General features: G+C 44.2%; 1 protein-coding gene across 6 annotated transcripts in view; it reads left to right on the forward strand.

The window, feature by feature from the left end:
• Nucleotides 1–25586, forward strand: part of TLN2 (talin 2) — a 1094076-nt gene that overhangs the window by 724733 nt on the left and 343757 nt on the right. For all 6 annotated transcript variants that reach the window (XM_069221982.1, XM_069221985.1, XM_069221980.1 and 3 more), the window contains one exon: nt 19358–19652. In XM_069221982.1, the coding sequence (XP_069078083.1) occupies nt 19358–19652 (295 nt within the window). The remainder of the gene's footprint in view (nt 1–19357; nt 19653–25586) is intronic.

A 25586-nucleotide genomic window follows, 5' to 3' on the forward strand; every position in this document is an offset into this window, starting at 1 on the left:
TCCTGTATATATTCACGATGTATTCACCCTTAAGGCCTTACACCATCCAATAGATAAACACCTTACCGCTCTCAAAAGTGTCAAATTGGCAAATACGGCAGATACAGCACCTCAATTCACCTCGATCCACTGTGCCGTACAGGAAGGGCCACGCTCCAGGACCCATAAAGCAGCCAGACACGGCGCTGCAGATGAAAGCAGGAGGGAAGGGGCCCCAGATCTTGATTCAACGTTGCATGCTGCGACTCCATTACTGCCGGCGTCTCTCCCAACACTTCTCCACTGCCCACCGAGGTCCACGCCTCGCTCCGACGCAGCGGAGAGGTCAGGGCAAAAGGAAAGCGCTAGTCTGCTCCCATTGTTTCTTTGCTTTCTGTGCATGCTGCGTCCGGTAGTGACAATATATTCCTCGGGAAGGGAGGAGGGGGGGGGGGCGCTCATCCAGAGGCTCACCGCTACATCAAAAAAAGGGGAAAAAGCGAGGAAAAAATCAGACACGTGTTAATTCTCCATCGCGTCTACACCAGCTGCTGCTCCGTGACTGCCGGCGTCTGTTGTGGGCAGGGCTTGGCAGCCATCAACTACATGGACACCATCTTGCTCCCGACCCGGCTCGGATGTGTTATACAGCATATGAAGACCTGCCTGGAACTTCTACATGGAAATACAAGAGTGCTGGTTAGTTTCAGTCACACAGTCACAGAGAATATCTGTGCCCTCTGGAAGAAAAATAAGGTTTTGATCAGTTGTTCTCATCGTAGGAATCACCTGCCATACCTAGAACCCTCTGTGGGTTTAGATACTTGGAAAGTAAATCTCACACGACTTAAGTTGCACTCAAGTTCTATAAGAAGGCAGTTCCAAGTGTAGGAATTATTTGTCATTGACAAGATTTGATAATCCTGTAACAAAGGAGTTTTTTTACTTAAAAGCAAAAAGATGTCAAGTGCAATGCCTTTTTACCATTTCAAAAATTGAAGTAGCAGTGGATAACGAAGAACACTGCATGGACACGTGGAGGACATAGTAGAATTGTCTGGTGACCCCCTTGAATTATCTTACTGTAAAGTAATTGTGCCAAGACGGTTTCCTTAGAGAGCCTCCTGACTGAATTTGTCTATATGGACTAGGAATATTGAGCCTAGGTCAACTTGTGGAAAGTTGGCTCACTGCCATGACCTCCTTGTTCCTTGAAACTGTGGATTTCATAGTATCCTGTGTATCCGGAGGGACCTGCTGACTTGTGCCTAATTTCCAGTTAAATGGAGTACTGTTATATTGAAAAGGACTGTACGCACCTGTGAATGGCTAAACCTGACTGTGGCAGTTGGTTTACTCTGGTGGGCCACCCATACATTGTTGCTCTGGATGGTCCCTAAAGAGATGTCTTGATAGTTTGTGAAAGAAAACTATTTTTAATGCATCACTACAGAGAAGCATTGTGTATCAAGATATTTTTTCTTCAGCATGCCATAATCCTGAGACACAAACTATTCTTAGTGTACTTCAGTCCTCTAGTCTCCAATTTTGGTAATAGTTATTCTTATTGGTATCCCTTTATGTCACATTCTGAGCAAAATGATGAGCATTGGTCTTAGACTTTTTCATGCTTTTCATGGCAAATATATTTGGATAGTATCATTTGTTCAGTCAGCAGCCGAAGATGTAATAATTTATCACAATAATGAAGTTAAATGCTATGTATCAAAAACAGGCTGAAATATGGATGCGGGGCTTGAGAGCATTTACTCCAGGAATGCACACACATACTGATGTTGTGCAGTGCCTTTCAAATGATCACAAAACATGCAAGTGAAACATTCTAAAGGAGGTCATAGGATAGAATATTGAAGGACAGGACCAAAAGCTAATCTCTTACTTTCTAGTTTTCTTTCATGAACTGTATAGAATAAAAATAGAGTTGTACTTTACATTCCACAACATTTTGATTATAAATGATATTAATTTTGTTAATATGTTTAAAATTTAAGATATTGCAATTATGTTTTTCTATTCAAAAAGAAGATACGCTGTTATTTCAGAGATACTTATGAAGTGACTGAAGATGCTGCAATCCTGACAGTCTTCTGCGTGTGTATGCCTCTCTTTTGTCTTGCTAGGTTATCCACACTGTAAATATTAAAGACATAATAGTTTACGGAATGCTTCCGACCCAAATACTCTATTGTCGAGTTTTACAATTTGAATGCTGTATTTCACCTGTTTGATGCCAAAGTTGCTGGGGAGCAACTCCTTGTTGCTCCATTTTCTCCTTGTTCCCACGTTTTTTTCACTTTACCAGTTTTAAATTTCTCATAACGATTGCACCCCTTAGCTGTATGTCTTCAGTTTTCATTTAAAGTTGTACAGAGTTTGTTTGCACCAGTTGTCATCATTAATGTTCCCTATTTCTAACTATACCATTTAGATGGTTGTTTATTAAGCACTACAAATACATGTGTTATCTTCAAAAGTGTCCACAACCACAGTCGTAATCCCTTATGTTAGGCTCACAGTCCAGACAATATTCTGGTGTGACCTTCTTTTGAGATCTTCATTATCGACCTCTTCATTCTGTTCTGTGTGTAGTAGTCACTTGAGCCCTTCTTGTAGTGACAGGATGTCACCATCTGCAGCTCAGACATATGGTCCTTCCCCAGACTCATTCAGACACAGCTGTTAAATCTTATGTCTTGCGGTGTAAAGGTCTGTGCTGAAGCTCTTTCGAGCCATTACATCCACACATGCAAGGTGCTCAAACATCTGTACTACATTAACTTCAATAGTGTAACCTCTTTATGGGTTGTTGGTCTAGGTTGATTATCATTCTCAGTACCCCCCAATACACTCGATTCTATAGAAATATCCATTCTCACCTGCTTTTATGATTCCCCACAGTGTTTGCTGTTTGCCAACTTTGCAACCAGACTCTGTATGTAGCTTGTAGCACGTGATGACTGAACTTGCCTGAGAGCACGGGAAGAAAGTTTATAATCTGTATGCACCACTGACACAGACTGGGGGTCTATCCCCTAGTACTAGTGTGTTCTGCAGTGGATGATATCAAATGACAAAACATGGTAAACATCAAACTTTGTGTATGTGAACTGCCTCAGTAAGCACAGAACGTATAGCATGCCTGCTGTGTGGGAAGAATTTGTGAGGTAGGATCAACCTGCTATGATTGTGCAGGTAAACTAAACCTCGGTTTTATAGTCGTTGACAGGATTGCGTTGCTGATACATGGCTATCTACAAAAAAAAAATCCATTGATAGCTTTCAAGCTTCTGAGACATCTGAAGCTTCTGAGACATCTAAACATCAGCCTATCACGCTGGAATTAAACATAGGGGAGAAATACAGAAGTACTGCATTAATATCAGATATATTTGTGGGGAGCCAATTTGTTGTGTATGTATGAAGATTTTGTGGTCAGGGGTGACTTATGTACTGCAAGAGGCAGGTTTATGTATAAAAACAAACACGCAAGGGTGCTAATCACTCAAAGCAGTACTTTTTGCTAAAGGTTGTTCAGCGCACCTTGCTAGAAAGTGGTCCCAACATTTGAATACAATTGCGGAAGCTGGTTCAGAATAAATTTTCTGGCTGTGATGTTTCCTCCCCCTGATGCCCAACTGCTGAAATTTATAAAGCATTCTCTCATACATTGATACAGTATTCTGCCATAATATAACAGAAATCAGTGCAGAGCAAGGTTTCTCTTACTCCTTGAATGTATATTGTACCATATCCCTTTTAGTGACCGATGAGAAGATTTTGCTGAAGGGGTGTCTGTGAAGGTTTTGACTGATTATGCCCCCTTTGGTTTAGGCATTTGACAATATTATAACAGTATACATTATTTTCAGCTGCAGTGCATTTACAGGCCATCTTATTCCATTTTATTGGGTTTATTTATCATTTATGGTGTCTTGAGTACTTGTTCACATTTTGGGGACCTTGCATCACTGTGTTTAGCAGGATCTTTAATCAATAGTTTTAATATGCCTCAAGCTAGGTACTCAGACCCTGTACTTTTTTAGGTCGAGTGTGCAAACGCTTTAAGCAGTTTAGTTATTGTGGGTATATAACCACCTCACGCCCATCACTTTCACTTGTTTGTGGGCTTGCATTTCAGAAATCCCTTGATGTCGTTGGTAATTGCTTCACGTTTGTCCCTCCTTGGGGCAATTTTGTTACCGCCTTGCAGACTAACTCTGTTACATGGATAATTGCACGATTGCCGATATACTTCAGCTTGGGTGAACTATTTTTTTTCTTTTGTCTCTTCCCTTCATGTTCCCTGCAGCCATGGCCCTAACAGCACTCACGGCGCAAATTCCATCGGCGGTATTGTAGCACTGGTCACATTGTTCACACTGTTACCTAATCAGAGTAATTTCTTTCAGCTCTCCTCCTCTCACTCCATAGCTTTCACAAAAACACTTATAATTGATAAATGCTTTACTAAGAAAACAGAAATCTGTAAAGCGTCTCTCCCGGCACAGCAGGAGAGCTGATACTACAATATTCACTGCACTCGAGAAAAGTCGCCTGTCTCTCCCCTCGTGCTCCATGGCAGCCATGGCCCTTACAGCGCCAACATCGCAAACTCCATCGGCGGTACTGGAGCGATGGTCACATTGTTACCTAATCAGAGTCGTTTCTTTTGGCTCTCCCCTTCACGCTCCGTAGCTTTCACAAAAACACTTATAAATGATAAATGCTTTACTAAAAAAAAAAGCTGAAATCTGAAACACCGCTTTCTCGGCACAGTGGGAGAGCCAATACTACAATATTCACTGCACTTTGGAAAAGTCGCCCCATAATGCTTTGCAAGCATTCTTTTTCAAAACATTTCTGCCCATAACTCAGCCTGTGGTGGTCCTAGGACAATGGGACCATCACCATAACGTTTGGTATGATGCATTCTTTCTGTTTAGGTCATCTCTGGGTTCCCACACTAGGTTAGTGGGACCCCAAACTAATAACCCCTCCCACCTTTCAGTCCTTTTTTAAGCTCTTTTAAGGCTGGAACTTTTGTTTTACAGCTTGGAGTAGTTTGTGTTCTAAGAACTTTAGTATTACAGTAGGCCTGCTAGGTCTGAAAATGTATAAGGCACTACACCCTCAAAGGGCTAAACATATGGTTGCAGTACATTACTTTGTGCCATTCTATTTTCATGCGGTTATGCTCTGTAGGGGGTATTTATATGGTTACATGGTTACATGATCATGTTTCTTACAAATTATATTTTTATTGTGGTGTCCTCTAGGGGCTGTTCTGAGCATTACAGTTAACATACTACAATATTTGCTGCACTTGATCGTCACATAATGCTTTGCAGGGCAATCTGATAAAGACTTCTGGCTGCAGAATCCTTCACTTAGAATTTCCTGCTGTCAGCTTAGAGTTAAGAATTTTTGCTGAGCAGTACCCTGTGCGCGCTGTCGGGTGGCCGTCGGGTGGTGGTGTTCGGATCCATGTGGCGTCATGTGAGGTCACAGTCGCCTATAAAGGCACCACCCCAGCACGCGTACTTCAGTTCTTTCTCCCACGAACTTCCACGCCAGAAGCACAGAGCCATGTAAAGAACTAACAGTTCATCTGAGCAAAAAACTAGTGCCCTGAAAGAGACAATCCCGTACCCTATTGGACATATCCACAGAGCGGGGAGACATGGGCATGGATATGGAATCTGCAGCTAGAGTCTCTACCAGATAATGGGGGTCATTCTGAGTCTGGCGGACGGCGGAGGCCGCCCGCCAGACTTCCCCCCTCCAAAATACCGCTCCGCGGTCGAAAGACCGCTGAGGGTATTTTGGCTTTTGCACTGGGCTGGCGGGCGACCGCCAAAAGGCCGCCCGCCAGCCCAGTGCAAAAAACCCTTCACACGAGGACGCCGGCTCAGAATTGAGCCGGCGGAGTGGGAAGGTGCGACGGGTGCAGTTGCACCCGTCGCGAATTTCAGTGTCTGCAAAGCAGACACTGAAATTCTTTTTGGGGCCCTCTTACGGGGGCCCCTGCAGTGCCCATGCCACTGGCATGGGCACTGCAGGGGCCCCCAGGGGCCCTGCGACACCCCATACCGCCATCCTGTTCCTGGCGGGAGAACCGCCAGGAACAGGATGGCGGTATGGGGTGTCAGAATCCCCATGGCGGCGCAGCAAGCTGCGCCGCCATGGAGGATTCAATAGGGCAGCGGAAAACCGGCGGGAGACCGCCGGTTTTCCCTTTCTGACCGCGGCCAAACCGCCGCGGTCAGAATGCCCTGCGGGGCACCGCCAGCCTGTTGGCGGTGCTCCCGCCGACCCTGGCCCCGGCGGTCCGTGACCGCCGGGGTCAGAATCACCCCCAATGTGTTACCGAGGGTAAATAACTTGTTCATCTGATAGAGACTTCTAGCTGCAGATTTCCTTACCTTTGAATAAATACCCAAGCCGTAACCTCCTGGCGGTGGGCTGCGGATAGATCTTCTTACACTAGAAAATCCTGTAGGACAGAACAGGCAAAGTATTTGCCTTTGCGGACCTGATTGTCCAGGCAGTAGTGCTTTGCAAACGTGTGCAAGGATGCCCACGTTGCTGCCTGACAGATATCCAGGACTGGAACACCCCCATGCTAGCGCAGTGGTCGCAACTTTCCCTCTAGTAGAATGAGCCCTCAGGAGTGTGCTTCTTGGCCAGTGCGTAGCGGTACTTAATGCAAAGAACGACCCAGCACGAAATGGTTTGTTTCTGCACTGCCCGACCCTTCTTTGCTCCCACGTACCCCACAAAGCGTTGGTCATCCACCCACTCTTTTGTGCGGTCAGGGTAGAACGACAACGCTCTTTTTGGGTCTAGTCAGTGGAGTCGCTCCTCTTCCTTACAGGGATGCGGTGGAGCAAAGAAGGTGGGCAGGTTGATATTGTGATCCAGATGAAATGGGGTCACCACTTTGAGAAGGAAAGAGGCATGTGTTCTGAGAACCACCATGTCTGGGAACATAGTGAGATACGGTGGCTTAGATGAAAGAGCCTGCATCTCATTCAGCCTCCCAGCAGATGATATTGCCACTAAAAAGGCTCTCTTGATGGTTAGCAGCCAGAGGGGACAGTTGTGTAAGGGCTCGAAGGGAGCACACTTGAGAAATGTGAGTCTCTACCAGATAATGCGTTACCAAAGATAACTTGTTCTTCTTTTACTAAACATTTTTGCTCATAACTCAGCCTGTGGTGGTCCTAGGACAATGGGACCATCTTCAAAAGATTCCCACAACCTGCTTTTTCTGTCTAGATCATCTCTGGGTCGCCACACTAGATCAGTGGGGACCCCAAAATAGTAATCACTCCCTCCATTCAGTGTCTTTTTAACCTCTCTCATGGCTGAAACTTTTGTTTTCCAGCTGAGAGTAGTTTGCTTTAAGGGTTTTATTTGTAATATTATTGCAATAAGCCTGCTAACCCTGAAAATGTGTAATGCACTACACCCTCTAAGGGCTAAATATATGGTTACACTGCAATACTTTCATGTATTTTCTTTTCATGTGGTTATGCCCTCTAGGGGCTAACTATATTGTAACATGACCATGTTTCTTACAAATGCTATTTTCATTGTGGTGTCCTCTAGGGGTTGTTCTGAGCATTACAATCTAATGCCAAACATTTAATTCTGATAAAGGTTTTTGTTGGGTTTTTATGATATTTGTATATGTTTGTTAATCTCTCCTTATTATTACACTTATTACCATGATTCGGCCAACTTAACATCCGTATTACAGTGACTGTTTGAACACTCTTGTTTGGGTGACCCTTCTAGTTTCTTTCTTTAATCTTCAGTGACTGTCTTGTTTTGGGAATTGTGTTAGCCAGCCAGCTGTGGTATTCTATTGGAATTAGCATGGCAGATTTAAATTAGGATTCTAAATGGTTCCATTTTAATTTTTGGTAGCAGAAGGAGGAAGAAGGTAAACAGAAGTGCTTTAGTTATATTCAGGGCCACTGGAATTACATGGCAGGAAAAGACCAAATTATGTGGCAAGGTTGACCAATTTGTGTTACAAATGTCCAGTTATGTATTTACAGCGTCACTAGCTCTGACTCAAGCAAATGCGAGACCTATTGCATTGCAAATGCTTGTTTTTGTTCCAGGTTCTTTCATTTTTCGCCTGCATCCTTTTATCTCACCAACCATTTAACTCTCCCTGGATGAAGTTTTGGGCCTGCACAGAAAAATACAATTTTCATCGACATGAAGAGACTTTCCCTGCGAAAAAAATAGGATTAGTTCACAGCTGACACTGAGCAGCATGGTTCTCAAATCTCAGTTCATAAAACAATTGCAAGATTTCCATCTATGCTGTCATCCAGATCCTCACTTTCTTGTGCTAGTTGAGGGTTTGATGGAGCAAGGGGAACACTGTACGATGCTGCTCTTAGTGCCCAACCAAACCCTCAGTTGTCCCACTCTATTTAGAGTTGGGGAAATCACTGGGTTACTGGCAGTGGAGCCCTCACTAACCCCACCAGTGCTAACCCCTACCGCAAAGATTTCTTTCGCTACAGGACCTCTGGGTGATAGTGATAGCCATTCTGCCATTTTTTCCTTGCCCATTTCTTATTGGATGACTTTAAACTGAAGCCTGCTCAATAAACTTCAATGTTGTAAAAGGAGCAGCTGTGGTGATGGCTTCCGTTACAGCACAGAGAGGCCGATCTTAAGGTGCAGGATCTATAAGTAGAATAGAAGGCCTTCCACCTCCCCAGGCTTACTGGTGGACCATCCCCCAAACCTTGCGTATGGCCCTTACCTTCTCCTTAGTGCTAAAGAATGGTCAGCCCAGAAGTTAATCTATAAGCGTAAGCATTTCTTTTTGCAGCCTTCACAAAGTTCTATGTAAAACTTTTCCATGCAGTGAATTTTACGTTTTTATACTTTGCCGTATTAGTGTGAACATCATAACTTGTTACAATTGGTTCAAAAAGACAAATTTGTACAGTGTGACTGCAAATATTTTACATTATGGGTTGGTTTGATTAGAAAGCTAGTAAATTATTGCACAAAATACCGAAAACTTCCTGTTGGATGAAGCAGAAGGTACTTCAGGACACTTTGCAAAGAGTGAAAATTGGGGAGTTTACAAAACTTCACCGGTGAAAACAAACTCATTTTGTTTGGAATTTAAGCAAAAGCAGGCCTTGTTCAAGAAGCACTTTGTGTCTTTTTCCAGGAACTCACTATTTCATAGCGACCATTTCCCTTTACTTCGGTATTTCGTCTCTTTTATTTGGGAGATCCAGCTTTCCATTTTACAGTGCGGCAAGTTTTCAATCTTTAAATGCCCATGTTTGCAATACAAATATAAAAGGTCAGAAGTAGAAAATCCAATAGCAATTCAAAACCTAGTCCATCCCATGCCTTCATGGCAATATTTTTTCACATTTAGGAAATGGTACTGTGTATGTTATTAAGGTGACAGCTGACCATTATCCAGAATTCTGTTAAACAACTTCGTTTTTCAATTTCATGTAATAACTGTGCAATAATTTGAAATGGAGAGCTTCCTTGTTGGGTTACACACACTTTGTGCCAAACTCTTGTAAATGCTTCTTGATTGCATCCATTAGAGCTCCCTGATATGTTTACCCTGTTCACCTTGCACCCAAAAGATAGCAACAAATTACTTTTTAAACCTTCTAATTTGTTGTACGTTGTTAAGATTGACTTGAGTGGGTTTAGGCCCCTGCTTGCCATTGTGAACCTTTTCTCCTCTAGCAGCACTTTTAAAAACAACAAATATAATAAGGACATCTAGCTGCAGATTCCCCAGGTGCCAGACTGGATTCGGAAACGTTTTCCAGCAGTACCTCTGTGTATTGGTAGAGGGTGTCCTGCATCTCCGTATTCATTTTGTCCACCAGACGATTTCTTCTGGGTTTAAAGCTTGTGGGTCCTGTGGCAAGCAGATGTTGGCAACAGACCCTCATACTTTTTTTATGTGGTGCCTCAGGGAACACCGTGACTATGAGGAATGCTGCGTCAGTGTCGCCTTCGTTCAAAGACTTGGCTGGAACGACATATGAAGATTTTGGCAGCACGTCTGGTGGAGGCCCTGCACTGGCATCAGTCTTGCTTCAGTGCAAGGGAGTGGTTGTGTGTTTGTTCCAGAAGTTGTTCTTGAGATCTTATGTCACCCTTGAGATTGAAGGAGCAGACTGCGAAGCGCAAGCGATCTAAATTGGGGCATCTGACTTAGCCAGGTAAGTCTGGCATTTACAAGCCCTCTCCCGATCCGGGGTTGAGTCGTCATCGCTTGAGTTCACCCAGCGCCTTCCTGCTTTCCCTGGAGCTGGGGCGACTCTGGCCTAGATGCAGGGTTATTACAGTTCTCTTCATGTGATCTTCGGGCCCCAACCTCTCCATGGCATGCTTCCTAGACCCATGGACGTGAGAGGGATCCTACCTGACTCCACACTGGCTGTTTCGCCCTCGGCTTCACATAGTCCCTCTGGATTCGTACTCTGATCCATACCAGCTCCGGTGCAGAGCCCTTCAGAGTTCCCACCTGTGATGCTAGAGTTCAATCAGTCAATGTCAGTGGTGCCAGTCGACGCCGAGCCGATTACTCTATTTCCCCTAAGGTCGTTATTTCCTATACTGAGCAATTGTTGCTTTCTTATAGATTGCAACTCCTTTTGTTATGTAGTTCAGCCAGGTTTCTCAAGGAACCTACTGCCGTTTAAGCTTTTTGTTATCAGCAACCTGATGAGGACTTCTCAGTCAGTTATCATTGGTTTACATGTTTTATAGCCTTTCTTTACTTTTCTTTTACTTTCTTTCTGCTGTCCTCCACACTTTCCTTAATCTGTCTTGCTGAGTGCTTGGCTTGATCCTCATGCATTTTTATGACACCATGGTACTGTCGGCTTTGTCTTGGCCGATATCTAACTATATCTATTTTCCTTTGTTGTTAAATTGACTATTAGTTTTTCTTTAATCCTATGTTCATTCTACTTTCTGATGTCCCAGAGGTGTCAACGCATTCTGGCTGTTTTTTCTTGCGACGATTGTTGACCAATAGTTGTTGTGATCTTCGTCACATCTCATAACAGCATTGTTCAGTGCTTCTTCTTCTTAAACGTGTTCTTGGTTTTCCTCTTTATCTATGCTTTTACAGGGCTGTTTGGATGATCTCATGTTTTTTACGGCAAATAGCTATAGCTCAGTGGCACTCAAACATGAGTTCCATCACACCTTTGGGGCAGGTGGTTTTCATGTTTATATTGTCTGTTGTCTTCGGACACATTTTGTCCCACTGCCACGGTAATGCTTTTCCCATGCTTTTCACTGCCTTTATGACTTTAACTACATTTTGTCTTCCACAGTTCTTGTGTGGAGTATGTTCTTATTCACGTCTTTCGCAGGATTAGTCACTTGCATTAACTCCTTCGCTGCCAGGCCTTTTCCCCCTCCTGTGCCAGGCCTTTTTTTGCCTATTTGGGGCAGTTCGCGCTTAGGCCCGCATAACTTTTTGTCCACATAAGCTAACCAAGCCAAATTTGCGTCCTTTTTTTCCAACATCCTAGGGATTCTGGAGGTACCCAGACTTTGTGGGTTCCCCTGAAACAGGCCAAGAAATTTGCCAAAATACCGGGAAAAGTTGTTTTTTTCAAAAAAATTGGAAAAAGTGGCTGCAGAAGAAGGCTTGTGGTTTTTCCCCTGAAAATGGCATCAACAAAGGGTTTGCGGTGCTAAACTCAGCAGCTTCCCAGCTTTCAGGAACAGGCAGACTTGAATCAGAAAACCCAATTTTTCAACACAATTTTGGCATTTTTCTGGGACATACCCCATTTTTGCAATTTTTTGTGCTTTCAGCCTCCTTCCAGTCAGTGACAGAAATGGGCATGAAACCAATGCTGGATCCCAGAAACCTAAACATTTCTGAAATGTAGACAACATTCTGAATTCAGCAAGGGGTCATTTGTGTAGATCCTACAAGGGTTTCCTACAGAAAATAACAACTGAAAAAGAAAAATATTGAAATTTAGGTGAAAAAACCATAAATGTTTCTCTACGTTTTACTCTGTAACTTTTCCCTGCAATGTCAGATTATCGAAAGCAATATACCGTTACGTCTGCTGGACTCCTCTGGTTGCGGGGATATATAGGGCTTGTAGGTTCATCAAGAACCTGAGGAACCCAGAGCCAATAAATGAGCTGCACCCTGACGTGCGTTTTCATTCTATACCGGGTATACAGCAATTCATTTGCTGAAATATAAAGAGTAAAAAATTGCCATCAAGAAAACCTTTGTATTTCCAAAAAGGGCACAAGATAAGGTGTTGAGGAGCAGTGGTTATTTGCACATCTCTGAATTCCGGGGTGACCATACAAGCATGTGAATTACAGGACTTTTCTCAAATAGATGTCTTTTTTACACACTCTCCTATATTTGGAAGGAAAAAATGTAGAGAAAGACAAGGGGCAATAACACTTGTTTTGCTAATCTATGTTCCCCCAAGTCTCCCGATAAAAATGATACGTCACTTGTGTGGGTAGGCCTAGCGCCCGCGACAGGAAACGCCCCAAAGCGCAACGTGGACACATCCAAATTTTTGGAAGAAAACAGAGGTGTTTTTTGCGAAGTGCCTACCTGTAGATTTTGGCCTCTAGCTCAGCCGGCACCTAGGGAAACCTACCAAACCTGTGCATTTCTGAAAACTAGAGACCTAGGGGAATCCAAGGAGGGGTGACTTGCGGGGCTCGGACCAGGTTCTGTTACCCAGAATCCTTTGCAAACCTCAAAATTTGGCTAAAAAAACACATGTTCCTCACATTTCTGTGGCAGAAAGTTCTGGAATCTGAGAGGAGCCAAAAATTTCCTTTCACCCAGCGTTCCCCCAAGTCTCCCGATAAAAATGATACCTCACTTGTGTGGGTAGGCCTAGCGCCCGCGACAGGAAACGCCCCAAAGCGCAACGTGGACACATCCACATTTTTGGAAGACAACAGAGGTGTTTTTTGCGAAGTGCCTACCTGTAGATTTTGGCCTGTAGCTCAGCCGGCACCTAGGGAAACCTACCAAACCTGTGCATTTCTGAAAACTAGAGACCTAGGGGAATCCAAGGAGGGGTGACTTGCGGAGCTCGGACCAGGTTCTGTTACCCAGAATCCTTTGCAAACCTCAAAATTTGGCTAAAAAAACACATGTTCCTCACATTTCTGTGTCAGAAAGTTCTGGAATCTGAGAGGAGCCACAAATTTCCTTCCACCCAGCGTTCCCCCAAGTCTCCCGATAAAAATGATACCTCACTTGTGTGGGTAGGCCTAGCGCCCGCGACAGGAAACGCCCCAAAGCGCAACGTGGACACATCCAAATTTTTGGAAGAAAACTGAGGTGTTTTTTGCGAAGTGCCTACCTGTAGATTTTGGCCTCTAGCTCAGCCGGCACCTAGGGAAACCTACCAAACCTGTGCATTTCTGAAAACTAGAGACCTAGGGGAATCCAAGGAGGGGTGACTTGCGGGGCTCGGACCAGGTTCTGTTACCCAGAATCCTTTGCAAACCTCAAAATTTGGCTAAAAAAACACATGTTCCTCACATTTCTGTGGCAGAAAGTTCTGGAATCTGAGAGGAGCCAAAAATTTCCTTTCACCCAGCGTTCCCCCAAGTCTCCCGATAAAAATGATACCTCACTTGTGTGGGTAGGCCTAGCGCCCGCGACAGGAAACGCCCCAAAGCGCAACGTGGACACATCCAAATTTTTGGAAGACAACAGAGGTGTTTTTTGCGAAGTGCCTACCTGTAGATTTTGGCCTCTAGCTCAGCCGGCACCTAGGGAAACCTACCAAACCTGTGCATTTCTGAAAACTAGAGACCTAGGGGAATCCAAGGAGGGGTGACTTGCGGGGCTCGGACCAGGTTCTGTTACCCAGAATCCTTTGCAAATCTCAAAATTTGGCTAAAAAAACACATGTTCCTCACATTTCTGTGTCAGAAAGTTCTGGAATCTGAGAGGAGCCACAAATTTCCTTCTACCCAGCGTTCCCCCAAGTCTCCCGATAAAAATGGTACCTCACTTGTGTGGTTAGGCCCAGCGCCCGCGACAGGATATGCCCCAAAACACAACGTGGACACATCACAGAAAACAGAGCTGTTTTTTGCAAAGTGCCTACTTGTAGATTTTGGCCTCTAGCTCAGCCGACACCTAGGGAAACCTACCAAACCTGTGCATTTTTGAAAACTAGAGACCTAGGGGAATCCAAGATGGGGTGACTTGTGGGGATCGGACCAGGTTCTGTTACCCAGAATGCTTTGCAAACCTCAAATTTTGGCTAAAAAAACACATTTTCCTCACATTTTGGTGACAGAAAGTTCTGGAATCTGAGAGGAGCCACAAATTTCCTTCTACCCAGCGTTCCCCCAAGTCTCCCCATAAAAATGATACCTCACTTGTGTGGGTAGGCCTAGCGCCCGCGACAGGAAATGGCCCAAAACACAACCTGGACACATCACATTTTTTCATAGAAAACAGGGCCTACCTGTGGATTTTGGCCTCTAGCTCAGCCGGCACCTGGGGAAACCTAGCAAACCAGCGCATTTTTGAAAACTAGAAACCCAGGGGAATCCAAGATGGGGTGAATTGTGGGGCTCTGACCAGGTTCTGTTACCCAGAATCCTTTGCAAACCTCAAAATTTGGCTAAAAAAACATGTTTTCCTCACATTTCAGTGACAGAAAGTTCTGGAATCTGAGAGGAGCCACAAATTTCCTTCCACCTAGCGTTCCCCCAAGTCTCCCGATAAAAATGATACCTCACTGGTGTGGGTAGGCCTAGCGCCCGCGACAGGAAATGGCCCAAAACACAACGTGGACACATCAAATTCTTTCATAGAAAACAGTGCCTACCTGTGGATTTTGGCCTCTAGCTCTGCCGGGCCCAGGGGGGGCAGAAATGGCCTAAAATAAATTTGTCCCCCAACCCCCCTGCCCCCCCGGGAGCGACCCTTGCCTATGGGGTCGCTCCCCCTGCGTGACATTGGTGCAAAAAAAAAAATCCCCGGTGCCTAGTGGTTTCTGCCCCCCTTGGGGGCAGATTGACCTACAATCGGCCAATCTTCCCCCAAGGGGGGCAGAAATGGTCTAAATACAATTTGCCCCCCAGGGGAGCGACCCTTGCCTAATGCGTCGCTCCCCATCTCTAAAAAAACAAACAAACAAAAAACAAACCACAAAAAACTATTTGCCCAGGCGCCTAGAGGTTTCTGCCCCCCCTGTGGGCAGATCGGCCTAATACTAATAGGCCGATCTGCCCCCAGGGGGGGCAGAAATGGCCTAAAATAAATTTGCCCCCCTCACCCTCCCGCCCCCCGGGGAGCGACCCTTGCCTGCAAGGTCGCTCCCCTTGCGTGACGGCGCAAAAAAAAGATCCCTGGTGCCTAGTGGTTTCTGCCCCCCTTGGGGGCAGATTGACCTACAATCGGCCAATCTGCCCCCAAGGGGGGCAGAAATGGTCTAAATACAATTTGCCCCCCAGGGGAGCGACCCTTGCCTAATGCGTCGCTCCCCATCTCTAAAAAAACAAACAAACAAAAAAAAAACACAAAAAAACTATTTGCCCAGGCGCCTAGAGGTTTCTGCCCCCCCTGTGGGCAGATCGGCCTAATACCAATAGGCCGATCTGCCCCCAGGGGGGGCAGAAATGGGCTAAAATAAATTTGCCCCCCTCACCCCCCCCCCCCCCACCCCCCCCGGGGAGCGACCCTTGCCTACAAGGTCGCTCGCCTTGCGTGACGGCGCAAAAAAAAGATCCCTGATGCCTAGTGGTTTCTGCCCCCTTTGGGGGCAGATTGACCTAAAATCGGCTGATCTGCCCCCAAAGCGGGCAGAAATGGCCTAAATACAATTTGCCCCTCCAGGGGAGCGACCCTTGCCTAAGGGGACGCTCCCCATCTGTAAAACACAACAACAACAAAAATCCCTGGTGCCTAGTGATTTCTGCCCCCCGTGGGGGCAGATCGGCCTAATAAAAATAGGCTGATCTGCCCCGATGGGGGGCAGAAATGGCCTAAAATTTATTTGCCCCCCATGGGAATGACCCTTGCCTAAGGGGTCGCTCCCCTTACGTGAAAAACAAACAAACAAAAAAAACTCCCTGGTGTCTAGTGGTTTCTGCCCCCCTTGGGGGCAGATTGGCCTCATAAAAATAAGCCAATCTGCCCCCAAAGGGGGCAGAAATGGCCTAAATATAATTTCCCCCCTATGGGAGCGACCCTTGCCTAAGGGGTCGCATCCCACACCTAAAACACAAAAGAAAACAAATCAAAAAACAAAAAAAACAAAAGTATCCCTGGTGTCTAGAGGTTTCTGCCCCCCCTGGGGGCAGATCGGCCTATTATTAGGGGGGGCAGAAAAGGCCTTAAAAAAAATTACCCCCTGGGAGCGACCCTTGCCCAAGGGGTCGCTCCCTTCTGTCAATTACATATAAAAAAAAAAAATCCCTGGTGTCTAGTGGGGTTTCAAAAGCCGGATTGCAAGCAATCCGGCTTTTGAAACCCTCGGAGAGACTTCAAAGGGAAGGAAATACATTTCCTTCCCTTTGAAGCCCCTCCGGGCCTCCCCCACGTGATCGAAAGAGAAATGTTGAGCATTTCTCTTTCGATCGCGCTGGAAGCTCTGCTTCCAGCGCGATGGGGGAGGTTGTGTGATTGTCAGCGCGCGCTCGCGCGCTGACGTCACAGAGGGGGTGGGGGGGGGGGGTCGGGGGTTGAAGGGGAAGGGATTCCCCTGTCAGCCCTGACCTAGGGGGGTGGGGGGGCGGCCCTCGGGAGGAGCGCTAGCGCTTCCCCCGAGGGCAGCATTCAGGACGTAATGGTTACGTCCATGGCGCCACACGGGCGCTGCCATGGACGTAACCATTACGTCCCTGGCGGGGAAGGGGTTAAATGTTACACATTGCCCAGGAAGCAACTCCCTGAGGTTGCATGCTCATTCTACCAGAGCTAGATCCGTGACCGCTGCATTACAATGTGATGTTCCGGTCCTGAATATATACCTGGCAGAAGCATGGGTTTCCCTGCGCATGTTTACCTACATTGCTGTCTGAACAGTTGGGTCCATTGTGATGGGCATTTGCCCTTTCGGACATTCAGGACTTCCTTGTCAAAAATCGCACACCATCCTCCAGGAATGGTATTGCTTTGGTATCTAATTCTAAGTTAATTAATCTGCAGCTAGATGTCTCTATTAAATGAACAAGTTCCTTACCTTCGGTAACGCATTATCTGATAGAGTCAGGATCCAGCCGCAGATTCTGTACTGACCCACACATCCACCCTTTTCTGCGGACTGATTTCTACGAACAGGGACTTCCTTTTCAGGGGAAGTCCTACAAACTGCTTTCTCTTTTTATCTCAAAGCTCCCTTCTTGGGGGTCATAATTGAGTAACACAGAGATATTTATTTTTTGGGCACACTTTTTCCATACGCAGTTTTTATAAGTGGCTCAGCGTTTTTGCGCAGAAAACAGTAATGGAAAAAACTGAAATCAGCGTGTCGGGGAGGGGATTATATGGGCTCCATCAACTTCACATCTTGTAGACGATGTTGCTACGGAGTCGTACAACGTCCTCTACCAACAAAGTTTCTGGATCAAGTCTGGTGCCTGGGAAGAATTCGAAGGTAAGAAATCTGCAGCTTGATCCCTTCTCTACCAGATAAAGCATTACCGAAGGTAAGTAACTTGTTCTTTAAGTGATCCGATAATTACCCTTTGTGTGCCTTTTGTAAAGATAACGCCATCAAGGGTTAATTAGAGAAGGTTCTTTATTAGGAGCACTTCACACCCTCTAGCTTTGAGATCCTGGCTATTCCGCCAGCCTGGAATCTTACTACATGACCTCAAAGTACCTGGAATGTTGGCCCAGTATTCTGTCACAGCATTCCAGACAGCTACCTAGACACCACACCTATTTTAGTGGATATTGCTCAATGAGTAAAACCCTCTTTTGATTTTCTAAAGATTGTGTTTGTAGAAAGTCATCTAGAAAGATGATGTTCTGGCTAATTGATGATATTGATTGGAGTCTCAGGCTTGTGTTTGGTCCGCCTGCATCTGGAGTAAATGGTGAGCTTAATAATATGAGCTGATGGTGCTAACCATAGCAGTTTGCATTAATTGAAAAGAACTGGTGGTATCGTAACAGCATGTGATTTCCAGTAGAAGACTGATCTTCTGCTTTATATGCTAATATGGGTCTGTTGTCTTTATTTCACAAGAAAGGATTTATTCCAGTCAAGGGCCTCACTCATTATGGCTGTCCATTGTTGCATTCACTTTAGCAAATCTGTAGTGGCTGTCTGACACAGAGCCTGTGAACAGATCAAGAAGGACAAGGGCTGGTTGCTTGGTGATGTATTCATTTATGGGCATAAGTTAATTCACATGGATGGTTTATAGTGTGAATTACTTGCACATACCTAGCCTGATAGTCTTTCGGTATAAGTATTGAAAATTCCATGAATTCCAGGAGCTGCTTTCTAGCCCCTTTTGTATGTTGTTTCTTTGTAGAGTGGCAAGCTCAACATTGTATGGTAATTGGAAAGTTTGCTTGAGGTCATCATGGGGGAATCCTTCTAAATCAGGGGATTACTGCTGGTTGGAAACCTATCCTTGGAACAGGCATACATTGATTGGTCTATGACCTTTGGTGTCCGAGTGAGGAACAATTCCTTGATTCGTGGTGCTGAGCAAGGACTTGGAATGTGTAATTATTTTATTTTTCATGACTGAATCCACTATCTATGTCAGGTTCATTCTCGTGAATGAGTCAGCATTATTTTTCTTGGAAGGGTGGTTATGGTGGGGTAGAGAGATATTTCTATGCTGTCGTATACCTACTCCCTTATTTTTTATCTATTTTATTTGAAGGACAGGAAGTCTTTTCAAACAGTATACTGTTGCAGTAGTGTAATATACCTACAATCATATTAATAATCTTATTGCAACATTATAAATGATACTGTCTTATTAGTAATTGAATTTTTCCAGCAAAATCTTAATTTACAAGGCAAGGGGCTGATACATTGTTCTTCCAAGCTGATGAATCACTTCCTGGCCTTGACCATATGGTTGACAATGTTTTCAAGAATGTTGTGAGGCAAGTCCTTTCAGTTACATGGGACCTAGTGTGCTGTGAAGAAATACTCAGGATTGCCCGACTAATGGCGTGATTTCTAAGTTGGAATCTAAGATTGACCTTCTTATCATGGCATTTTATTAAATGGTACAGTAGCAAGGTTCGTGGGTGAAATATGCAAAGTTTGACCTTTGATTAATGGGGATCAGAAACATCACGTCTGCGTCTTCTTTACTACAGGTCGTGAGTCCCACCATTAGCTCTCCTGTGTGCCAGGAACAGCTCATAGAGGCCGGAAAACTTGTGGACCGTTCAGTGGAGAACTGTGTGAAAGCGTGCCAGTCGGCTACTGATGACACCGAACTCCTAAAGCAGGTCAGCGCAGCTGCTAGTGTCGTCAGTCAAGCGCTGAACGATCTCCTACAGCATGTCCGACAGTTTGCTAGTCGCGGAGAGCCAATTGGGCGTTACGACCAGGCTACTGATACCATTATGTCTGTCACTGAGAGCATATTCAGCTCAATGGGAGATGCAGGTAAGCCATTCAGTTTCTTAGTTTTGTTTTTTTTTTGTCATATTCATTTACAGAGTGTTCAATTAGTTCAGAAATGTTTTCTCAACTGTTCAGTATGGTTCTCACTCACGATCATCCAAAAAGAGTGTATTTTATTTTTCTATAGTCTGTGGGTGCTCCTTGCCTATTGTACTATTGTATACCTTACAAATCCTTCCAATAAGAGTCATGTTTCAAAGAGCAACTATTGGCCTCCTATACTGTTTGTCTCATAGGTGCAGAAAGTGGGGGGATGGCTGGTGGGGGGGTCTGCAGCACCCCAAATATAACCAGAGTTCTGAAGGTGAATGGGCAGTAAATAAGTAAAGAAGCCTTTAATATATATTATATCTTGTCATTTGCTGTGCTTTGAACAGTGTAAAAGTCAACTGTCTGGCTATGTCTTCTATCAATTATTCTTTAAACATGGAAATTGTTCCTCAGACTGCAAAGTGAGAGGATTTTGTAAATGTTGCTGTTGCTGGTGCGAAAGAAAAGACTGCAGGGTGTAGTTTTTTTCTAACACACAACATAACTTAAATATCTTTAAATGAAATTTTTCAAAATATATCAGCAGTTGGTAAAGCACAAAATAAGTGTTTTTTTGTAATTCTGAAGTGCGATGTGAGCCAAGATTTTAATAGGATGAAAACAAATGAGTTCCTTTAACTGGTGATGAGCAAATGGCAAATGTTCACTGAATCCGATTTTCACACATTATCATTTGTGAGCTACATAGTTTTATCAGTAACACTGTATGTCTTTGAAAATTAAGCAGCCACTCTGCTTTAGTAATACATTTGTGACACTGCTTTCCAGAATGCTTCACCTGCTACATACTACTCCCTTCCTACGCTCCTGCTGAGTGAGCGATGCTCCTTGCTATACTTGTTCTTTGTGTGGTGCTTAGATTTCTTTACAATCTCATCGAGTTCTATGATGTCACATTGATGGCAGCACCCCCACTCTAAAGCATTGTTTAGCAGCACTGATCTGACTTGGAGGATCCTCATCAGTAGGGTTTTCCAGTGAAAAGCTTCTTCTGTGGTAGGTGGGTGTGATTTGTATTGTTTTGCAACATTTGTATAGCTCTTACTATCCCTTTGTTGTGCGCTGAAGTACTTGCTGTATGAGTAGCATGCTACACTGCTGAGTGTATGATGTTGGTTTTTTCATCCTATGTTGTGAAGTGTCTCCATGTCGTGAGTGATGGCCTCCGGGGTGCGGTTATCGTGTTCTAGGACGCAGTGCTTAGCAGTGTGATGGATGAAGAACAGTGAGAGGTGCTCAAGTTGTGGTGTACAGTAAGCTGGCACTTTGAGAAGTTCTGCAGGTCCCTCATGGAATTTTTTATTTTCATAGTTCACTGACTGAACTGGTCGCTGCTCTGGGCTGTTCATTCTGAGATATACTGTTAACAGTTTAAAGCATATAGACCTGGGCATGCATAGGTTGGAAAGAGACAAGGATCAGAGAACTACTGGGATGGACTTTCTTAATATCATCCCATATGTGATTGCAGTGTGAGATTTCAAAAGATTTCATAGTATGTGGCTAGTTGTGGCCCGCAGTTGTGAACTAAATTAAAGTCCTCCATTAGCCAGGAGCATTTGGCAGATCTCTTCAATTATTCTGTGCCTATTCAGTTGGTGGCGGGTTATTTAATGCTGTGGACTGGTACTTTACTGGGTGACGGGCATTAGCCAGAGCAGTTTTGTTCCATGTGAGTTTGAGTGTGTCAATGAGTAAAATGAAATTATTATACAGTCTGCATAGACTACAGTCAACTGCCCAACCACTGAGGGTTATGGAATTAGCATTAATATGAGTCAGGAGGGTCATATATTGTTTTGCATTGTAACTGCATTTATGTAGCATTTACTACCGCTGAAGTGGTATTGTAGCGCTTTATGCGGCCATGCTACTCCGGAACCCAGGAGTAGTTTTTTTTTATTTTCGGTTTTTGTTAAGGGATCCAGCCTGCAAATGCTGATGAACAGTTACACATATATAGTTAGCTAGACGTCTCGGTGCTACAGAGAGGGCCTTGCCAAGCTATCTTTATCACAGAATATTTTGCATGTAGTAAAGTTTACATTATTTAGGGTTCCAGTCGGACTGTAAGGTCAGCTAGTGCAGTATATCGCCATCTATATCAAAATATAATGTAGATCACACCATTTTATTGAAAGTAGAGCATTCAACTCATACATTGAAGGGGTAACCAGGAGGCCAGATTTAATGGTATTTAAAGATACAGCTGCCAATGGGGAGAACCCTGGATGTAAGACATTTAGGCCAAGAAGGATACCCGGGGCAAATATATTTAATTTGCATTCATTGAGGACAGAACGATTGGGGGCGTATCTGTGTACTCTACCAATGGACTCGTTTTTTCCAAATCCCTCCTGTATGTGCAGGCAGCAAACAGGAACCTTTATATTTAAAAAGTAAATTGAAATAGATAGAGCGAAAGTGGACTCTACTCCCAAAACTGCAAGGGCATCACTTCGAGATAGGAACCAATGCCTCGAAAAAGCTAGCAGCCATGTTATCAGTTCTTGCATGCTACTTAAGGCTAGGTACCAGAGCTTGTGTGAGATTTCACTAGTTCATTCAGTTTTTTTTAAAATATTCTTTCAGGATTATTTGGCGTCCGTGTTTGAGACCTATTCCTTTACACTCATTCTGGGCTGGCTGTTTCTGTAGAAACTGCAAATGCTAGTTTGACTCCTTCTGGAGCTGTATGTGGTTCGTGGGATGTGCTCTCTACTGTGATCATGTGCTACCTGCCATAGGCACCAGTACTGCCAGCAGACCTCCTTGGGGATGAACGTGCCCTCTGTAAAGACGCCTGCTATGCTGTCTGTTGCACATTCCACCAGATTCCCCCCAAAAAACCCAATTATGGTTGACCTGCGCTGAATGGCCAGAAGAGGTGACCTAGACTGTGCTGTCCACTGCAGAGCCAGGCTGGTGGATACAAGTAGCCAGCCGCCTCCCAACACATATGTGAATCTTACCCAATGGTCCAATAAAAGAAACCCGAAAGGTCACAATCTGAAGTCTGTCCAGATCTTCTTTTTTTTTTTAAAACACCGGTCTGTGTAGATCTTGGACTGGGCCATCGCAACGAGTCATCAGCTAACCTCATTCATTGGCCTACTTGTCTGACCAGCCTTTTTGTGTTTGAAAACTTTATCCCCAAGTATATATATTTTTTTTTTACAGTGTCCGTACACCAGATGGAGGCTTTTGCTCAGCAATCTTGAGAAGTTTGAAGGATTTGTCTTGCCTCACAGATTTAACCCCATCACTCCTGTGCTGTATGTGACATGCAGTACTATGCTGAGTCGATGTCGCATGTGCCCAGGATCACACAGAGCCTTCACCACAGTCCATGCCTGAAATTCGTAATGCTGCAAACGCCACCATTGGCACTTGTGCTCCTTTGGTACTTCTTCTGCTGCATTATATTTTTGGGGTGTCTTACCTCCAGATATTCTGACAGATTCTGGAAAGGTAGCAGGGGCTCAGACAAGCTTTTCTGATGTGGAGCCATCAGTAATGGGCGTGTCCCTGGAACGCTGCTAGGGTAACTGACTGCTCTCTGTGGCTCTGATTTCGAGGAGGCATTGCTTCCGAATCCCGGTGGTTTGGAATGAGGAAAAGAATGTCTTTCTACCTAGACAGTGATGCCAGCCTTTACGTTGAAGTCCGGCACGTTAGCACTCATTGAAGATAAACCGGCTCCGGGGAAATGACACAGCCTGTCCCTTAGCAGTGCGACTTCATTCTTCCGTTGAGTGAAGCTACGGAGTCTAATCGCCGACTTCTGCAGGCATGCTTCCAGAAAGCACCGCCTGAAGTCTTAAAACTCTAATTGTCTAAGGGCTCACCTGATAGCGCTGAGCCTGGCGGTCCCAGCTGGCTCTGCCGAGCATCATCGTCTCGGATTTCCCTCCTGTCACAAAGGAGAGTTTCAGAGACTTGTCAAAACTACTTGTGACTGACAGAAATCCATCATAAGGCAATCACTTAATCACCTTGGTCCCACTTCACAAACTCCCTGATCTCTTACACCACTTGGACACAAAACAATTACTGGCCTTAGAGGCTGCAGCTGTCTATAAAATACAGGTGAACATTTGTTTTCAAATTGAATTCACTGGTGGATTTCTTAAGACTACGTTTTGTATTATTTTTACTTAATGGAAATCAAATAGTATAACCATTCAAGCTTGCTCAAAAAAAAATCAAGTAAAAAAATAAATTTTGTATTAACTTCCAGTGGCAATACTTGTTGAAGTATTAAGCAACAACTAAGTGGCCATGACCATTCAAACTTGTAGAGTCACATTGGTCAAAAACAACTTTCATAATACTCGTCAAACGCAATCTGTAGATTCCGGATTTCAGGCTTTTCTTAGAATATTAAATGTTTAGTATGAATTCAAAGACACCAGACCAACTGTAACCTTTGGACTGAAAAATTGATAATTGTGTCGGTGGGCTAAACTAATGAGATGGATAAGAAAAGCAGGCTTTTCACATGAACGCATCCTGAGTGTTACTAAATAAAAAGCTTGAAAAAATGCACTGCACAGATGAAAATGTACTTTAGCCTTTAGAAGGGTGTTTGAGAATCAAATGGAAACCACGTGTGGACACCAGTTTTTACAGGTAATGGAATATAGTGCCAGTAACTGCTTTAGAGCTTTTGATTTGGCAGTATGGCAGAACCGTTGCTACATTCCATGCTTTAAACCTTCAGCTGTTTATGCTGATTTAATTCCAAATAAATGCACTGTCTGTTAAGAGGGTAGGCGTTGAGTGTAATTGCTGTCCAATGGAGATTCAGATTTCGCTCATTGTTTATTTAAATGAGCTGCCACTTATTACTGGCCTATCTTGCACTGATTTAGCAGGTGTAAGTCTTTCTGTTTGTGACAGCATGCTTTTCTGCATACTTTCAAAGAACCCTGTAACTAAAGGTGATCTCTGTACCATGGCTTTTTTCGCCTCATGTGATGGGAAGTAGTTTTATCAGGTAAAATAAACCCACAGTGAATTGATGTTAAGTCTGCTTATCTCTCTAAATCATTTCTTCTGCTAGTCAGTCTGTCTTTGTTCTGGAAATGTTTGATGGGTTCTCAGTTTGAATCCTTACTTTCATGATTATTGGTGCTGTTGTAGTGGGATAATGTCCCTTAACCCCTTCGCTGCCAGGCCTTTTCCCCCTTAGGAGCCAAGCCTTTTTTTGGCTGTTTGTGGCAGTTTGCGCTTAGGCCCTCATAACTTTTTGTAGACATAAGTAACCGACGGCAAATTTGCGTCCTTTTCTCCAACATTCTAGGGATTCTAGAGGTACCCAGACTTTGTGGGTTCCCCTGAAGGAGACCAAGAAATTAGCCAAAATACAGCGAAAATTTCATTTAAAAAAAACAAAAATTGGAAAAAAGGGCTGCAGAAGAAGGCTTGTGGTTTTTCCCTGAAAATGGCATCAACAAAGGGTTTGCGGTGCTAAAATCACCATCTTTCCAGCTTTCAGGAACAGACAGACTTGAATCAGAAAACCCAATTTTTCAACACAATTTTGGCATTTTACTGGGACATACCCCATTTTTTACTATTTTTTGTGCTTTCAGCCTCCTACCAGTTATTGACAGAAATGGGTGTGAAACCAATGCTGGATCCCAGAAAGCTAAACATTTCTGAAAAATAGACACAATTCTGGATTCAGCAAGGGGCAATTTGTGTAGATCCTACAAGCGTTTCCTACAGAAAATACAAGCTGAAATAAGAAAATATTGAAATTGCGGTGAAAAAAACAGCCATTTTTCTCCACGTTTTACAATAACTTTTTCCTGCGATGTCAGATTTTTTAAAGCAATATACTGTTACGTCTGCTAGACT

The sequence above is a fragment of the Pleurodeles waltl genome, chromosome 3_1 (genome assembly GCF_031143425.1).
Source record: "Pleurodeles waltl isolate 20211129_DDA chromosome 3_1, aPleWal1.hap1.20221129, whole genome shotgun sequence".
NCBI classification, from domain to species: Eukaryota; Metazoa; Chordata; class Amphibia; order Caudata; family Salamandridae; genus Pleurodeles; species Pleurodeles waltl.